The 18,962-nt window shown below is 31.4% G+C and overlaps 1 protein-coding gene across 4 annotated transcripts; it reads right to left on the reverse strand.

The window, feature by feature from the left end:
* Nucleotides 1–6,650: 6,650 nt before the first annotated feature.
* LOC108320370 (large ribosomal RNA subunit accumulation protein YCED homolog 1, chloroplastic) lies at nt 6,651–16,095 on the reverse strand. Of its 4 annotated transcripts, XM_052867777.1 has the most exons (4): nt 15,954–16,094; nt 15,822–15,859; nt 15,286–15,709; nt 6,651–12,407 (listed from the first exon to the last, which is right to left on the reverse strand). In XM_052867777.1, the coding sequence occupies exons 3-4, from the start codon at nt 15,558–15,560 to the stop codon at nt 12,011–12,013; spliced, it is 672 nt and encodes a 223-aa protein (XP_052723737.1). In that variant the 5' UTR covers nt 15,561–15,709; nt 15,822–15,859; nt 15,954–16,094; the 3' UTR covers nt 6,651–12,010. The 4 variants fall into 4 exon arrangements, with proteins under 4 accessions (XP_052723737.1, XP_052723738.1, XP_052723734.1 ...); XM_052867778.1 differs by lacking the exon at nt 15,822–15,859; XM_052867774.1 differs by having other exon boundaries at nt 15,822–16,093.
* Nucleotides 16,096–18,962: the final 2,867 nt, after the last annotated feature.

The following is an 18,962-nucleotide window of genomic DNA, read 5'->3' on the forward strand; positions in this document are numbered from 1 at the left end:
CGAATACTTTATAACTTAAACCGAACACTCAGTGTAAGACTGAATACTTTATAACTTAAACCGAATACTCAGTGTAAGACCGAACAGTCTTTCACTATCCACATAACAAGACCGAATACTAAAGAATAACCGAACGGTCATTAACAGGTAAGGAATACAAGAGACCGAACAGAGTTAAGACCAACACCACTACAAACCGAGTACAAGGTTAAAGCTGAATGCTAACACTAAACCGAAGACCATATTAAAATCGAATACCAATATAGACCAATCGGTCATTAACTGAAGCTCCACCTAAGCAGAACTCAGTTAAGACGAAATACTAGAGGAAGGCCAAACGGTCCACGAAGGACCCTCAGCGAACTGCATAATTCTGCAGAATGACTGCAGAATTATAATCTACACCAATCTTTAACAATTTCCTTCATTCTTCCCAACTTCTAATCCTCCAAACTTGAATCATACATACCTATACACTTAGCTAAGAGTATCTAAACCTTCCTCTCATTATTTAGACAGTTTCATCTCAAATTTGAGAATCAATTCTACAGAATCATGAACTCAATGACCGATAATCAGATTTCCTACTCTTAGAATAGTTTTGAGTAACTTAAGGGTTCTAATCAAGTCCTAAGCAACTTACCTAGATTCCCTATACAGACCAAACTCCCACCGAACACAATTTTCCCAATTTCAATGTCACACTTCCTCACCATTCACTCGGCCACTAAATAAAAATTTTGTAGAAACACAATCATCATGAACAAAGCGTCGAACATTCCACACCAACAGCACCGAACACCAAATCATTCAATTTTACACACATGCATTATCATCGAACAACATTTTCATACATCATAAACCAAGTAATTAAAATAAGGTTAAACCCCTTTAGTTGTCCCTATTTATATGGATTTTTCCCAGTTTGATCCTTATTCTTTTAGAATTCCCAATTGAATCCTTAAAAGTGTTAATTTGAATCAATTGAACTTCTACCGTTATATTTACTTAACGGAGTTAAGTTTTTGCTGAGGTGGGAGCTTGACGTGGTGAGAATGTAATCTTAATATTTTTTGAATATGAAGATTATTTCTACGAGTGATTGGTATTAAAACTGGATAAATTTGAAATGATATAATAAAAATCCTACAATTTTTTATTTTTTTTCTTTTTCTTTTCTTTAATTTACAGGAAAGCACACCCTCATCAAGTGTTTCGAAAAAATATATATTAATAGTTAGAAAGATTTTAAAGACTCACTCACCCTTTTAAAGATGCACTCACCCTTTGGATTGTGATTTAATCCTACTTTATAACACATGAAATCGTTAAGAAGGTAACTTGCCTTAGGTAAGATCAATTATTCTATTTACAATGAAATTATTTTCTAAAAGACAATATTGTTATTATTTATTATTATCGGTGTGTTATTATTCAACTATCAATAATGAATTACCATTATCTGATATCAAACTTATGAATGTCAAACTCTATTATATATAAATACCTTTGTTAAAATAATATTTCTCTTTCTTGTTCATGGTTAAAATAATGATTGACAATACTAGTATAATCATTTTACCGGCGGTATGACGTTAATAATTTACTCTCGAATTTCTATTGCGTATGATCATATGACGAACAATTATCATGTTTTTCATACTTTTGTAACATATCATGGATTAACTTTATGGGTCGAATTAAAATCTATATTTAACATTAAGGTGATATAGTTAAATTATTTCATGGATCAAGTTTGATTTAAAACTAAGTTGAGATCAAACTTTATTATATTCTTGTTACGAACCGAATTCAAACTCATTAAGATTTACTAAAAGGTCTACTTTGAGCAAATAGTTAAATCTAAAAATTTGAAATCAAACTTATTCAAAATAAAAATTATGGCCAGAGTCAGATATCATTAAGGTTTATTAAAAGACTAAACTTAATTTAGTTTTAAACTTGATTCAAGACAAGACTAACTAAGATTATTCATATGTGTTTTAATTTGGCTCATTAGAATTCATTAAAAAGTAGATTTTGAGTTAATATCTGATATTAGACTCAGTTAAATTATTTTTTATGGTTTAAGTTTGATTTCATTAAGATTCATTAAAAGATTGATTTTGAGTTTATATTTAAACCTAACTTTAAATTAAATTATTAAGAAGTGAATTTTAAGTTTAATGTAAGATTTTTAAGACATTTTACGTTGAGACATTTTGAATAGAATTAAATATTTATGGATAGTCAAATGATGGTATGATAATTCAATAAATAATAAATCTTGTTAGAATAAACTTCTAAATTGTTTTGATGCCATATTAACAAGTTGGTTTTAAGTTTAACTTAATACTTAAAAACCAACTTATAAAATGAGATTTACATTCATTTATATACCTTAAATTATATTTATTTCTAATCAATTTGGAATATCAACATAAATTCAATCAAATTCTTAGCATCAGTACAAGAAAATGATAGATTACCAATTGACCAAAAATTTTTTTATAAAATAAAATTTATCAACAGATTTTACGAATAGATTTTAGAATTTTAATTACCAACAAGAATATTCATTGATAATTCATCTGTTGTTAAAAGTCGTTAATAATATCTATCAGTAAATTAAAATTTGTATTACTGACAGAAATATTTTTATTAGTAACAACCATTAGTAAAATATGTAGGTAATTTATAGAGCTGTCAATTTGACCCATGATCCCGGGGCTAGTCCTAACCCACTATTGAAAAAGCCTCCTGTTAAGAAGCCCCTCAAATGGGGGCCAAAAAAAAGTCTCGACCCCAAAGCCCCCTCTCAAGAGGGTTAGGGTCAAGGTTAAGGTGGGTTTAGCCCCACTAAAAATTTTTTGAAAACTAAACTTCAACATTCTCATAGTAACTATTAAAAGTACTAAATTTTATATTCATGTAATTGATTTCTTATTTCAAATTATTAAATAAAAATAATTAATTGTAGTATAATAGAATATTTAATGTTCAAAATAACCACTTTTTTAAATAATTAAAAACAATTGCAAACCACACACTTAATTTTATACAACTAAATAGTATTACAAATTTATTTTACTAAAATATTATAAAAATGCTTTATTTTACACCAATTATTAGAAAATTATATATAATTAGTAATATCAAAATAACCCCAAAGAGAGATAATAACATATTAAATTGATTTAATATTTGTACTGCTTTACAGTTCTTAAAAAGAATCATTGTTTTGTTTTCTCGACTTCTAAAATATCACTCAATTTATTTTTAATTATTTAAAATTAAAAATAATTTAAAAATTTATTATTTAAATTTTTGGATAAAAAATAGTATCAATATTTTATGTGTAAATTAAACTTATGTTTTATTTTGTTTTTTTCTCTCTGATAATCTTTTCTCAAAATCACCATAAGATATATTATAAAAAGAAAGTTAAATTCTTAAAAATTTATAAAAAAAAATGAAAATTTTAAATAGATCTAAAGTACTAAAGAATGACAAATGTTATAGTGTTTCAATTCTTTAACTAACACATTAAATAATTTATTTTTAACTTTCAATTAGAACACATAACATAAAATGTATGTTTATGTTTATGACATTTAAAATGTAAACATTTTGAGTGAGTTGTACGACAAGATTGAATCTTATGGACGGATACAACTGCAGCTTGCACAAGGTTTATGAGTTTTTTCTTTTTACTTATTATTTATGTTATGAGCATGATTTGTTGAGTATAAAATGAAAAAAAAAATCATTTATATTTAATTTCTTTTTCAATAGCTTTCTAAGAAAATAAAGAAGCCTCATTTTTTTTAAATTAAGAGCTTCAATTAGAGAAAATCTTCTCTTAAATTTCAATTAGGATAATTTTAGATAGAAAGTTAATTTCTGACTTATAACCTAAAAAAAAAGCGAAATTAAATATTTAAATTTCAAATTTATAAAATGATCTTTTAATTATATACTTAGATAATCTAACTCAATAAATATTGTCATTTTGTTTTTGCCTTTTGATTCTAGAACTTTCCTCTTATCAAAATTTCAATTTATTTTCTATAATAACTTTTTTTGTAACAAATTAGGAGTTAATTATATTTTTTCTTGTATTCAAAATGAACATTTTTTCTAAAAAAAAGGTCCATGGGTTGGCCCTAGCCCACAGGGCTTTTGAAGATATTTTGGCCCCATGAGCTTTTTCTACAAGTGGCTTTTTGGTCTTGTGGATTTTTCTGACCCCAACCCACGTGGGTTAGGGTCAAACCATGTAAGGGGGGCCTGATTGACGGGTCTAGTAATTTATAATATTTATTATCCATGAAATCCTTTAGTAAAATGGACACCAAAAGTTCTCACTTTTGACTTTGACCATGTTATAGTGAAATCATTTGATAATGGATTTTTATAAACATGTTGATAAATTCGTCGATATTGAATTTTTTGAAATTCCATCAGTAAATCTGTCTATAATTGATTTTTTTGAAAATATTTTGATAAATTTGTCAGTAATTGAATTGTTTAAAAATCTATCTATAATCAAATTTTTTTAAAATTTATGTTTAAATTCGTCAATAAAATGAGTATCAATTTTCTCGTCAATTATAATGTAATATCTATTATAAATTAATTGAAGTAAGTGACTAGAATGAGGAAAAGAAAAATGAATGAGAGAAAGAAGAGTTGGAGGAGGAAGAAGAAGTGGCGATAATAACTACAGAGGTGAGAATGATAGCAGCAATAACGACAACCATGGAAATGGCGATAATAATAGTAAAGTGGCAATGGTCAATGAGGAAAGAGGAAGAGGAGGATGAAGAGTTGGCGATGAAAGAGACGACATATGCAATATGACAACAACGTTGATGGAGGAATAGGATGAGGAGGAAGAAGAAGAAAAAAAAAAGGAGAAAAAAAAAACAAAGAGAGAAAAATGAGAAAGAAGACCAAATCACGATATGTATTAATAAATGTTATCAATGTCAAAATTTTTTAGTAATTCTCAATGAATTTTAGTTATTAGTAATTACCAACAAATTTTCTTATTCGTAGGTAAATTTATCGACAAACATTTTAACAACAGATTTTTTATTATCTTAAATTATCAGTAATTTTTATTATATCAATAAATTTTGGTAATTACCGATATATTTTTAGTTGATAATTTAACTTTGTTTTCTGTAGAATATAACTTAAAAATCTTGAGGAAAAAATTTAAAAAAAATTAACGATTATTATATTTATTATATTAATAGACCAAAAGTTATTGATATCCTATATATTATCTAAAAAGGGTACTATATTTGCATTTCATGCTTATAATTATCTCAAATATACTCCACAAGCTTATTGTGGAAGTACCTTTTGCAAAGTATCCCATTGTTCGCTTAAAAAAAGTGAGGACTCTCATTTCAATGACTATCAAGATGTTTGTCGCATTTGTCTGAGAGAAAAATGAGAAGGAAAAAAATTTTCATTTTCCTTGTTTGAATAAAAGTAAGATGAATAAATATCCTTACGTGTAAAATAACATAAATATATCTACTTAAAAATGTGATCATGAATTTTTCTGGCATACTATTTTTAATGCAATCTTTTTATAATATAGGGTAAGTATGATAGAGTATAATGTGGAATAACATTAATGAACCCATTTCTACATTAATTACAGGAACTTTTTTCAAATTAATACGATGTGCGTATAAATAGCATTGCACAATTCAAGCATATTTATACTAATATATAATTAGCTATATCTCCGTTTGATATAATTATTTAGTGCGATTGTTTTATCTTTCAATAAGTATTAATATTATAAATATTTTTGTTAACTCTCGAGAGAAACTGTTACATTCACAAGATTACCATAATTCAAGTTTAATTCATTAACCACAAATTTTTGTTTATTCATATTTAATGTTGAGTTGTCTCTAAGTACAATGCACCATTTTAACAAAAATTTAATACTAACTCACTTATAATACAAAATTTTAATACATATACGTGGAAACCCACGTGTTTTACTGGATAATGAAAACATTTCTCACATGAAAAATAGGGGTTCGGAATTTGATTTTTATATTATTATATAATATTTTTACAAATAATTTATAATTATTGTTTTATTTTGTCTATTTTTCAAATCAAAATGTGAGATATATATATATATATATATATATATATATATATATATATTTGAAAAGTATTATTATATTGAAAAGTATTTTTCATTGGTTTGTTACATGATAAAAGCATTGAATGAGCTTTTAATTTACTAACATATATATACACACGTAAGATAATAGATTTAAAGTGCTTACTTCCAAGAGATAAGAAACATAAATAAAAAATTAAATTATAAAAGAAAGAAAATTAAAAGCTAACATATTCATAAAAGTGTAAAAATTGTGCAAGTTTCAAAGTGAAATAATATTAACCGATAACTGATAAGATTAGCGACAGAATATTTTATTTTAGAGAACAAGATATGAAATATAAATATGAAAGTAAATTAAAATTATAAAAGAATAAAGCATTTAGTGTTGATTTATCTGGAGTCGTTTATGTGCAAATAGAAACAAAAGAGTCGTTTATGTTCTAGAGTAATCATTCTGTCATATATTTGCCTATTTTAATTATGTTGATATTATGTCATTGGTTTAATACAATAAAATATATCATTTTAATAAGACTACGTGACTCTTGGTAATTACTTCTTCCATTGTGACTTGACTATGGGAGTCTTGTGTCTGCAAAATATAGGCCCTCATCTAAAAAGGAGAGCTGCAGATAAATCTCTCCTCGTACACGCGGTTTAACAGCATAATTTGACTTTCTTTTTTCTTTTTAAAAACGTGTACAGTTTAATTCTTAAGATTTCAATGGCAGCATGCAAAGAAGTGTATTAAAAACGTTTTTCATATTAGAAAATCAATAAAGACTATCAAACTCTTTTAAATATGTTTTGAAATTAAAAGTATAAAATAGTTAACATCAGAAAAAGATGATTAATACGCAAATCACAGCATCCCTGTTTTAATTTTACAGATCGGACTATCTTAGTAAAATCCAAGAGGAGATTTAGAAAATGCTAATACAAATGGAAAGAATACCAGATACAGGCTTTGAGGCGTAGCTGCTACTAGAAAATGCATCATGGATATATGATAGTGTGTTGTGTAATTATCTTTTATATTATCTTTATGTTAGATGATGCTAGGCAGTCTTTTAGAGGTTGTAAAAGGGAAAATTAGGGAGATTGGTCCTCTCGAAAGATTTGAAGCATTTGAATTCTGTATACCTATCAAATTGGTATTTAGAGCCTCTTTCTTGGTACTGTGAGGGCGTGTGGGGAGTATGGTGAATACAAGAATGGAATCTAGATTAGATGTTGTGGACAAAATGCTATAGGAATTAATCCAAGATAAGGTCAGACAGGAAAATCAGTCTCGAGCGCTTCCAGCGTTTGGAGGACATGATTAGAGGACTAATCGTCTTGAAATTTTCGATTGAAGGAAGTCAGTGAGGAGGAACGCATGCAGGCGGTCATAGTTGCTTTAGAAGGAAGGGCCTTAAATTGGTTTCAGTGGTGGGAAACTTGCAATCCAAATCCTACGTGGGAAGCATTCAAGCTGGCAGTTGTTTGCCGTTTTCAACCCATGATGCTTTAGAATCCTTTTGAAATTCTGATTGGCGCATCTTTTGAAATTCTGATTGGCTTGCGCCAATCGGGGTTGGTGGAGGAGTATATAGAGCAATTTGAACAATATGTTGGGTTTTTGAAGGGGATTCATCAAGATTATTTAGTTGGCATTTTTCTGAATGGGTTGAAAGAGGAAATCAAGGCTGAAGTTAAGTTGTATGAACCTAGCACTCTTCTAGAGTTAATGATGAAGGCTCAAATGGTGGAGGAAAAGGTTCGAATCATCTCAAAAGGTTGCCCTTTCCCTATTGTACGCAATCACACTGTCTCTAAACCTATTTCAATGACTCGCAGTTATTCAAAGGACGGGGGCAATTCATTGGGCTTTAATAATTCCAGCAGTGGTCGGGGGACAGCAGCGCTTCTGCAGGAACGTTTCGTAGTGTAAATCAGTCAAATAGAGCGCCTTTTCGAAAATTGTCTCAAGAGGAAATACATGATAAGGTTAAGAAGGGCTTATGTTTCAGGTGTGATGAGAAGTTTAGTCCTAGTCATATTTGTAGAAATAAACAATTGCACATGTTGCTTATGTCTGAGGACGACTTATCTAGACTAGATACTCTTCAACCTCCTATTGATTCTCAAGAGGAAGGGACAGAAGAGATAGGTCAGATTTTACAACTATCTCAATGTACCATGGCGGGACTTACAACCAGGAAGTCCTGGAAACTTTGGGGGACAATTGGGCATGAGAAAGTAGTGGTTTTGTTGGACTGTGGAGCCTCACACAATTTTATTTCTCCAGATCTGATTGCCAGATGTGGGTTACATCAAGAACCCACTCTTCCATATGTGGTAGAGGTGGGTGATGGACATAAGGTGCATTGTCAGGGGAAGTGTCATGGTTTTATTCTAGAAGTACATGGTCTGAAAATTCAACAAGAATTTTTTGTTTTCACATTCGGGGGGTGCGGATGTTATCTTGGGATTGGAATGGTTGGCTTCACTAGGCGAGGTAAGGGCTGATTTTGGCAATTTAATATTAACAATTGGTAAGGGGAACGAGGAGCACATCCTTGTGGGTGATCCCACTCTTTCCAAATCAGAATCTTCTTTGAAAAAGTTGGTGCGTGATTTTAAGAACAACGACTCATGTTATGTGATTAAATGGGACCAAGAGAACGAAAAGAATGGCAGTACTGTTCCTGTACAACTTCTACCCTTTTAGAGTCCCATAATGACCTTTTTCAAGATCTAGTGGGCCTTCCTCCCAATTTCCCTTACGATCATGCTATACATCTTCATGAGGGAGCATCTATTCCTAATCTTAGGCCTTACAAATACTCTCATCAACAAAAAAATGAGATTGAACGCTTAGTCAAAGAAATGTTGCAGACGGGAATCATCAAACCAAGCATTAGTCCTTATTCAAGCCCCATCATATTGGTCAAGAAGAAAGATGGAGGGTGGCGGTTTTGTGTAGACTATCAGGCTCTCAATAAGATCATTATTCCCAACAAATTTCCTATTCCTGTTATAGAGGAATTGTTGGATGAGTTGGCTGGTGCAACCACATTTTCAAAACTGGATTTAAAATCTGGTTATCATCAAATTCTCATGAAAGAGGAGGACATTGAAAAGACTGCTTTTCAAACCCATGAAGGCCATTATGAGTTTTTGGTTATGCCATTTGGCTTGACTAATGCTCCAACAACTTTTCAGGCTTTAATGAATCAGATTCTTAAACCATTTCTAAGGAAGTTTGTCCTTGTTTTTTTTTTATGACATACTAGTTTACAGCCCTACTATGGCTACTCACGTGACTCATCTACAGGAGGTTTTAAAGTTATTGCAGTATCATCATTTAAAACTTAATCATAAGAAGTATATATTTGGCCAAGTACAACTGGAGTATTTGGGTCACATCATTTCCAAGGATGGTGTGGCTGCAGATCCATGACCAATTGGCCAGTTCCAAAAAATGCAAAGGCTTTGAGGGGATTTTTGGGGTTAACCGGATATTATAGAAGATTTGTGAAAGGGTTTGGCCAAATTGCCAAACCTCTCACACAGTTATTAACTAAGGAGGGATTTTGCTGGACACATGAGGCCCAACGGGCATTTGATGCATTAAAGGGTGCCGTTTCTAAATTTCCAATATTGGCTGTTCCAAATTTTTCCAAATCTTTCACCTTGGAAACAGATGACTAGCAAAGGATTGGGGGCTGTTTTATTGCAGGAGGGTCAGCCTTTGGCCTTTTGGAGTCAAGCCTTGTCTGACAGGGGTCAGCAAAAATCAGTGTATGAGCGGGAGTTAATGGCTATAGTCCAAGCAGTTCATAAATGGAAACACTATCTCATGGGCAGTCATTTTGTTTTCGTTACAGACCAAAAGAGCCTGAAATTTCTCACTGACCAGCGCTTACTAACAGAACAACAATTTAAATGGGCTTCCAAGCTAATTGGCTATGATTTTGAGATACGTTTCCGCCCTGGCAAGGAGAATCACGTTGCTGATGCTTTGTCCAGGAGACAATATTTTATGGCTGTGTTTTTGTTTCAAACGGATGAATGGGAGACTTCGGAAACTGAAGTTCAACATGATCCTAAGTTGGTTTCTCTCATCCAATAATTATTGCTAAATCCAAAAGCTCGTGATGGGTATGAGTCAAAGAAAGGAAGGTTGTTCTACCATGGGACATTGGTGTTACCTAAGAGCTTTTCTCGCATTCCTAGTATCATCAAGGAGTTGCATGAATCTCCTATAGGAGGTCATAGTGGGTACTTTAGGACTTTTAAAAGGGTAGCGGGGGTACTGTACTGGGAAGGGATGAAGCGAGATATCAAGGAGTTTGTGATGCAGTGTGCAGTATGCCAATGCAATAAAACAGAGACCTTGGCCCCTGCAGGTATGTTACAACCACTACCCATTCCTACCCAAGTCTGGTCAGATATTTCTATGGATTTTATTGGGGTCTACCCAAGGTACAGGGCAAGGATACTATCTTGGTTGTGGTGGATCGGCTTACCAAATATGCCCACTTTTTGGCACTTGCTCATCCTTTTACAGCAGTTCAAGTGGCTAATTTATTCATCAAAGAAGTGGTAAAACTCCATGGGTTCCCTTCCACAATAGTTTCTGATAGTGACAAGCTTTCTCTAAGCATTTTTTAGCGTGAATTATTTAGACAGGCTGGAACCAAGTTGAAGTTTAGAACAACCTATCATCCCCAATCAGACGGCCAAACAAAGGTTGTTAATCGTTCTTTAGAGACTTATCTAAGGTGTATGGCAGGGTCTCAACCCAGAAAATGGTCACAGTGGTTGCCCTGGGCTGAATTCTGGTTTAATACCAATTGTAGTGCCTCAACAAAAATGACCCCTTTCAAAGCTCTCTATGGTCGTGACCCTCCTCTAATTTTCAAGGGCAATACTATTCCATCTAAAGTTCAAAGTGTTAATCAACTCCAATAGGAACGCGATGCACTCTTGCAGGAGTTACAGGCAAATTTATGCAGAGCACAACAGCATAATTGGGTTCAAGCTAATAAGCATAGGAGGGATGTGGAGTTTCAGATTGGGGACTGGGTTTATCTTAAATTGCAGCCTTATAGATTAAAGTCCTTGGCAAGACGAGCAAATGAAAAATTAAGTCTAAGGTTCTATGGCCCCTACAAAGTGCTGGAACGTATAGGGGTAGTTGCTTACAAGTTAGAACTTCCTGCCCACTCCAAAATCCATCCAGTTTTCCAGGTGTCTCTCCTCAAGCGCGCAGTCCAACCAACAACTCCTATTCAGGCCCTCCCATCTCTCCTAACAGAGGAATTAATCCTTGATGTTTCTCCCCAAGCTGTTTTGGATACTCTATTCAATAAGGATGGTGACTTGAAGGTTTTAATCCAATGGCAGCATCTCCCCTCTTTTGAAAATAGTTGGGAATCAGCAGCTACCATCAGCAAGGAGTTTCCTGCTTTTCACCTTGAGGACAAGGTGAAACTTCATGGAGGGGGTATTGATAGGTTTAGTGGCCAGGTTTGTGTGAGAAGAAATAGAGAAGGTAGATAGTTATAACTTCCTAGTAGGTAGTTATAACCTCCAGCAGTTGTATTGTGTAATTATCTTTTATATTATCTTTATGTTAGATGATGCTAGGCAGTTTTTTAGAGGTTGTAAAAGGGGAAATTAGGGAGAGACCGGTCCTCTCAAAAGACCTGGAGCATTTGAATTCTGTATACCTATCAATATATCTAGAAAATCTATCATCCATGCCCATCAGAACATAAAAAATCCATTAAGATCAGAACTTCTACACATAATGATCCAGAATTTTTAGCGAATACTGCATGAACTTCATAAATGTTACAACTGCATCTTCTCTTTTAAATCTCCAAGCGGGCCATAGCTTTTTTCTTTTACTTCCTCCTTGCTACAAGAGCAGTTGCCAGTGTTAAAGTTTTGACCACATTTCAAGCACATGCCTTTGCACCCAGGATCACATACTGAATTCATGGTAATCTCAAGATGCACCTTCTCCCTTATGTTCTTTGAAATGTCAATTTGATTATCTTGTGAAGGAAAATATAGTTGGTCCTCCAAATCAATAAGTGCATCGTCTTCGCCATCCTTACCACCGTTTGTAAGTTTCTCTTCCCCAAAAATAACACCCATATCAATAGTCGATGGCTCTTCAATGGGTTCGTCGGTGAGTAAAAGAGAGAACTCAGAGAATATGCTCTCAGTAGATGGCATGCAACACCTTCAATAGAAAATCACATCGAAATAAGAAATTCTACTTTGCGGAAGTAATCCATTGTTGAACATGACCGGGGCATACTCGGTATCACCTTTTTTTTTTCTTCTATCACATGGACATGACAAATCATTTTTTTCTGGCCTACATTTTGGTTTCTTCAACAAGTCCTTGAATGAAAGTATTATATTTACACTATTTGATACCTCATATATTGATGAAACATTAAAATAATTATCCACAAAGATACTCGATAACTAAGTCAAGCAAACGCAATATAAAATGGTACTTGCGATGAATGGCATCCAGACAACTAAAGGAATTAACCTGTTAGCAGCTACTAGGGCTGGGCCCAGTTCAGTAAAAAACTGTAAACTATAGTTAATCTATACTATTTGGTACTTAAAAAACTTAAACTATTTGTACTAAAAACCAATTATACTGTTTAACAGTTCAGTTTAAAAATACTGAACTTAGTGTACAGTTAACTGTGAACTGTGATTTATGTCATTTACTATCATAGTGGTTTAGGTCATTTTTATGATGGGTTTAGGAAACACCTGCAATGATGCTCTGTTCCATGGAGAAACTTGGTGCAGTGACGGGGTTTTGGGTGGGTTGGCTTGGATGGGATAGTTCTGTGTTTATTGCGTACCCTTGGTTGTTTAGGTACAATTTGGAGAAAGGACTCGTTCCGAGGGCTTTGGTTCTGCAGCATCTTCTCTCCAGAGGATTGGTGAAGAAGGATGCTAGCATCTTCACACCATTATGCAGATGACATAATGTTTGTGTGGATGAATTATTTTATTATTTTGTTTCTACCAAATTAATATTATTGTGGCGTATATTAATTAATTATGGGAATTTTACTTTATCGTGCTCTATTTTCTTCTCCAGTTTTTTTATTTATGTCTTTGGGAAGAGTTTAGTGTTGATGAGTTGTCATGGATTAATTGAACATGGACTATAGTTAATTGAATTGTAGTATGATAAACTAAAAACTAGTTAACTGAACTGTACTGCAGTATAATTGAACTAGAAAATAGTTCAGTTCAGTTATTTTGAACTATTTTTTAGTTCAGTGCCGTTTTTCTAAACCGGTTTATAGTTAACTATAAACTTTTATAGTACAGTACAGTGTTCTTTGCCCATCCCTAGCAGCTACTGTAAACTTATGAGATATCAGGTTACTTCAGCTACCCAAGAATCTTCCATGTTACACCTAATGGAGCATTGGTGTGAGATTTAATCAATTGAGATTAATAATGCAAAACAACTACGTAACAAACAATTATTTTTCTAAAAACAAGCCAGTCAAAGCACATCACTTCATAATTAGGTGACAGAGGTCAACCTATTGTCGAAAGAATATGAAAAACAATTACACATTTACAACTTTTGGTATGCAAGGAGGGGGTGATAACATTGTAAATAAAGCATTTGTGTCAAATTGGAAATATAGAAGGTTTCGGGATAAGCATATAAATATAGTTACTGTACATCCTGGAAACAGAAGTGTCAGTAGTTTGTATAGTACGGTTCAATGAAGAGAATAGAAGGCAGAACAAAAAGTTCTAAGTCTAGTTCAAATTCAAGTTGAATGCAGTTATACTTCAGTGAAGGTAGAACAAAAAGTTCTAAGCCAAGTTCAAATTCAAGTTGAATGCAGTTATATTTCAGTGAAAGCATCTGTTTTTATTCAGTGAAGGAGAGAGTGGTATGGAAGTTAGAAACCAATCAATTTCAGGATTTTAAGCTTCCAATGTTATATCTAAAAAGTTTGAAGAGGATGCTTAACGTATGACCATCCAATTTAAACGATGCACAAATGAGCATGATTAATTTTGAACAGTGTGAAAAGTAAGTTGATAACTAATATCCATGACAGCAAACTCTGTAACGTCAATTTTATATCAAGGTAATTTAAATCCATTAGCTCATTGAAACTTCTGCATTTACCTCAATAAGACCTCTACACTTCACTCCACCACGAACCACAATAAAAATGGGGCGAATTACACTCACACTCCCTAATGTTTAACATAATTTCAATCGTTACATATCCCTTCTTTTACCCTCTACAAACCTCCCTTAACTTATACAACAACACAATATTTCCTTCCTGTTAAAACAACATATTTGCCTCCTTAATTTCTTATGTAGTTACAATAGACCAAGAGAGATCAAAGTAATTCAGAGAAATGAGAGGTATTAAGAGAAATTTCATTAATTTGGTGAACTGCAAATCGTATCATGTTTTATGTTGTGAGACCCCAGTTAAATAGAATTTTATTATTTGCAACTATATATTGTTAACCTTGAGGAAAACGTGAAGGTTCAGGGGCGAAGTATCAATAGGTCAGCCAGTTAGGTATGCTAGTAATTCATTAGAAGGGCTAGTTAATCAAAGAAATACGGAGGGGTTATGCAAGAAAGAAGGGGAATGGACCTGCAATTGAATAGGCAACTTAACTATTCCTGTTAAGAAACGTTCTTATATAGTTTTGGACTTAACTAATCTAAAGAAAAGGGAAGAGAGAAGAGAATAAGTTAATATCTAAACCTAAGACTGGTATCAGGTGCCAAGGGGTGATCTACTCCTTCCTTATTATCATATATATGGTATATTAGATGGAGCGAAATGCAAAAGAAGTGAGAATAATGCATAAATGAACATCTAGACAATCATTACTGTAATGCAAAAATATACTCCATCATAATAGTTTCTGTTTAACTAATGAGACCTGAAGTATTAATCATTGTCAAAATAAAAATGAAGCAGAGTAAAATCAGGAAAACTGCAAAACTAAGACATGATGATATATATATATTCGCAAAAGCACTTGAAAGTAGGCAATGCCAATTCATGAATTAAAGGGAGTACCTATTGCAAAGAAGAGTGATGACAGTTTTTATGATCCCATCAAGCCTCAATTTTTTCTTCTTCCTGGTCACATCTACAGATATCTGAACAGGAGTGCCATTTGGAAAGTCTCTCACAGCTTTGGTAACACGCAATCCCATTGCAGCAGCTCTAGTTTTTGAGAGATCGGTCGAAAGCTTTGCTAGACCTAATCTCTCCAAGGTAGTGCAGTATTCCAAATGTAAAATAGAGGCATTTCTCTTGTATACAACAGCACCTTCCCAAGGCGACCCCATATCTTCAAAATCATCGTCATCAAAAGCCAAGGTCTCATTGTCAATCGACTCAAAATCAAACCCCTTAGACCTAACTGTATAGTTATGAAGAACATTCGGTTCATTTCTCACGTGGAGCCCGAAATGCCTTGGTTTGCAACAGAAGCCCACTTCATGATGAAAAGAGACGAAGAAATTAGAGGCAAATTTTTGGTAGGAACTCAAACTGTTAATCTCCAATTTAGAAAAATGAAAAGGGACTGCAGAGGATGAGGGGATTACAAGAGACATTTTTCCGGTTTCAGTAATGATGGGTAGACCTAAATCATCAAATTTTGATTAGGAATTGTGCATGAACGAAATGTGTGACAGGGTAAGGAGAACCGCATATTCCCAGTGAAAGAGAGAACTTACAGAGGGCTGAGACGATGTAAGAAGGATAGAGGGAAGTACGGTTTCAATGGTGAGAGTGCGAAGAAAAGAAAAAGATAAAATGTACTCTCATGTGGTCTCATATGGACAGAGAAGAAGAGGGAGAGGAAGAAGAAAAAAACGAAAAAAAAAACATATGGGAATAGAATTGGATTAATTAAAAAAATAAATGAAAAGAATGGTAACAAATATTATTTTTATTGAAATAAAGTATAACAAATTACAGTATTTAATTATTTAAATTGGTTGTACGAAGATGGATTAAATTTTTGTTATTGAAATACAAACAAAAGTTATCAGAACTTTTTACATGAAAATATGTCAGGTAGTTAAAATTGAGATCATGATTAAAATGGTAAAAAATTTATAAAATCTTATAACTTTATGTAGATTTTACATTTTAAATAAAAATGACAAATTATTAAAATAAAATTAATTCTTGTATAATACTTCATCAATTTTAAGTTTATAAAATTAATAACTTTGTGAATATCTGGTAATCTTAATCCTAAGAGTTTTAAGAGCGTAACTAAAAACGAGTGTTTTATTTTAATTGAATTTTATTTTAATGGATTTAAATTCAGTGAAAATTAATGATGTAGAAAAAAGTACCTTCTATTTTTAATTGAATTTGAATTTTGTTTTAATTAAAAATTCATTTATCAATTTGAATTATATTTTATTTTTTTATTGAAATTCATTTAAGAAGGTAAATGTTGCATAGTATTACAACTAACAATATCAATAAAGTAAATTTTAATTGTATTAAATTTTAATTAGGTTAAACATAAAAGAATAAATTTTAATTATATTTAATTTTAATTGGGAGGGGTTGTAGTTTACAACATACATAAATAATAAATTTTTTATTACGTTAATTTTTAATTAGATTTATGTTTTATTTGAATTGAAAATATTCACCTAAGGTGAATAAGTGGTGTAGCGTGAACAAGGACAATTTACATAATTTTACGATTTTGTTCCACCATACTAACTTTAATTTACAAAATTTTATATATTAAATATTCATTTTAACTACAATATTTCTAATCCTAATAATAATTACATCAAAGTGATATCAATGTTCATCCAAGTAACCATTTTAAAATTATTATTACATTTAATGATGTAATAATAATTACATCAAATGCATTTACTCATAACTTAAGCGACCACATACTAATTTTTTTTTATATCATATACCATTTAAGTATCACCCCAACACTTAAACAATACTTTAATGGAGAAAAAGTAATTGATATGATTCTTTTTAGTTTGAGCCTCCAAAATTTTTTGTAAAGAAATAATCAAATTGATTCTTCATTGATGAAGCATTTTATTATCACTTGACATGACTAAAGTCCAAGTTATTAACTTTGCGAATCCACTTCAAAACCTCATCTCATCATTCCCTTGTCACTTAATTGATAAAAGTTTTTAAGAGGATACAAATAACGTAATATCTTTATTACTCAAACTCTAAGTTATAGCTTAAAATAAAAGCTTTCATTGATGTTTCAGTGATAATACTTTATAATTACAATAAATACTTTATGATAGTTATTTGAATGATCAATTAATACTCAAATGGTATATGCATAAAAATAAGAATATGCAAATAGAAAATCAATTTTCTAATTTGTTAGTCTTATTTATTTGAGTATGTTTTAAGCATATGTTTTTACAATTATAATGACAACAGAATCAATGAATCAAAATATGGTTACAGAACACTTCAATTGACTAATAACATTATTATCAATTGTTGTAATTTTAATCTAATCTCACCATTTAACCACTATTATATGTAAATAAACATTTTAATAATATTAAAATTAACTTAAAATAATTTTAAAATTGTAGTTTAATTCATCTTACATAACAGTTGTTTCCTTTCGAAGCAACGTCCACTTCAAAAATAGGGAAAGAGTTAAGAATGTCTCAAAACTTCCATAAACTTTAAATTATACTGTAATTACCTAAAATATAAATAACAAACATGACCAATTAAAATAACAGTTTTTCAGTTAATTCAACTTGTGAAAACTAAGATTCTCATATGTAAAACTAGAAAGATGAAAAAAAAATAGACTGGACAAAAACTTACCCCGAATTAAATTTTGATACAATGCAGGGAAATAAACTAAAAAAAAATATAAACAGTTCAAAAAACTTAAAAATATATATATAAAGAAAAGGAGTTAAAATAAACTATCATTTTAAAAAACTAAATAACTATATATAATGATAGTTATAATATGTATATTTCTAAACATTTTAGCATTTATTTTTTAAACACCATTTCTGAATTACATAAAAGATTGATTCGATAGATCCGCATACTGGTGTGCATTAAACTTCGTGAAGCAATAATCTCTGAATAATAATATCTTGTAGCTTCTCAACTGTTTTTTTTTTCCTTTTCCTTTTCCTTTTACTGCAGAGGCTTCCGGACAAGTCACATATTAATATCGATTTACAATTAAACTATTTTATACTATGAATGTATGGTTATTAAATTTATATATAACAGAAACAATTAGTCATGGACACCTTAATATTATTATAAAACTAACATAGAGATAACATAGAAAGATAATAAGAAAGCACGTTTTCCACATATACATATAAACAATATAAATTAATAAAAAATTATGGTATATAAAAATCTGAAGTAGGTTTAATGAAAATCTAATAAAAATACGTTGTTCTTTTTTACAGGAAGAGATGTATTGAAGGATTTTTACACTGCATATATACTCTTTTGTCATCATAACGGTAAACTTGTGTTATGAAAACAATGCAGAAAGCAAGCTTATTTTCGACAATGATCTGTTCTGGTAAGGAAAGTGCAACTAATGTAACGCCTTGCCATGAATTCTTCCGAAGCACAGCTCAGACCGAAGGGCATTTTGGTCCTCTTCTTCAAAAACACGCAACGACAATGTTGCACTCCTGATTCTTTTGGCATTCTGAAATATATAGTGTACT

Source organism: Vigna angularis, chromosome 1 (assembly GCF_016808095.1).
Source record: "Vigna angularis cultivar LongXiaoDou No.4 chromosome 1, ASM1680809v1, whole genome shotgun sequence".
Classification (NCBI taxonomy): Eukaryota; Viridiplantae; Streptophyta; class Magnoliopsida; order Fabales; family Fabaceae; genus Vigna; species Vigna angularis.

Coding starts and splice junctions, on each gene's coding strand:
- LOC108320370 (XM_017551774.2), bottom strand. CDS start 15,830: ATGTCTCTTGTAATCCCCTCATCCTCTGCAGTCCCTTTTCATTTTTCT. Junction 12,408..15,285: donor ATCACTCTTCTTTGCAATAG/GTACTCCCTTTA, acceptor TTTCTATTGAAG/GTGTTGCATGCCATCTACTG.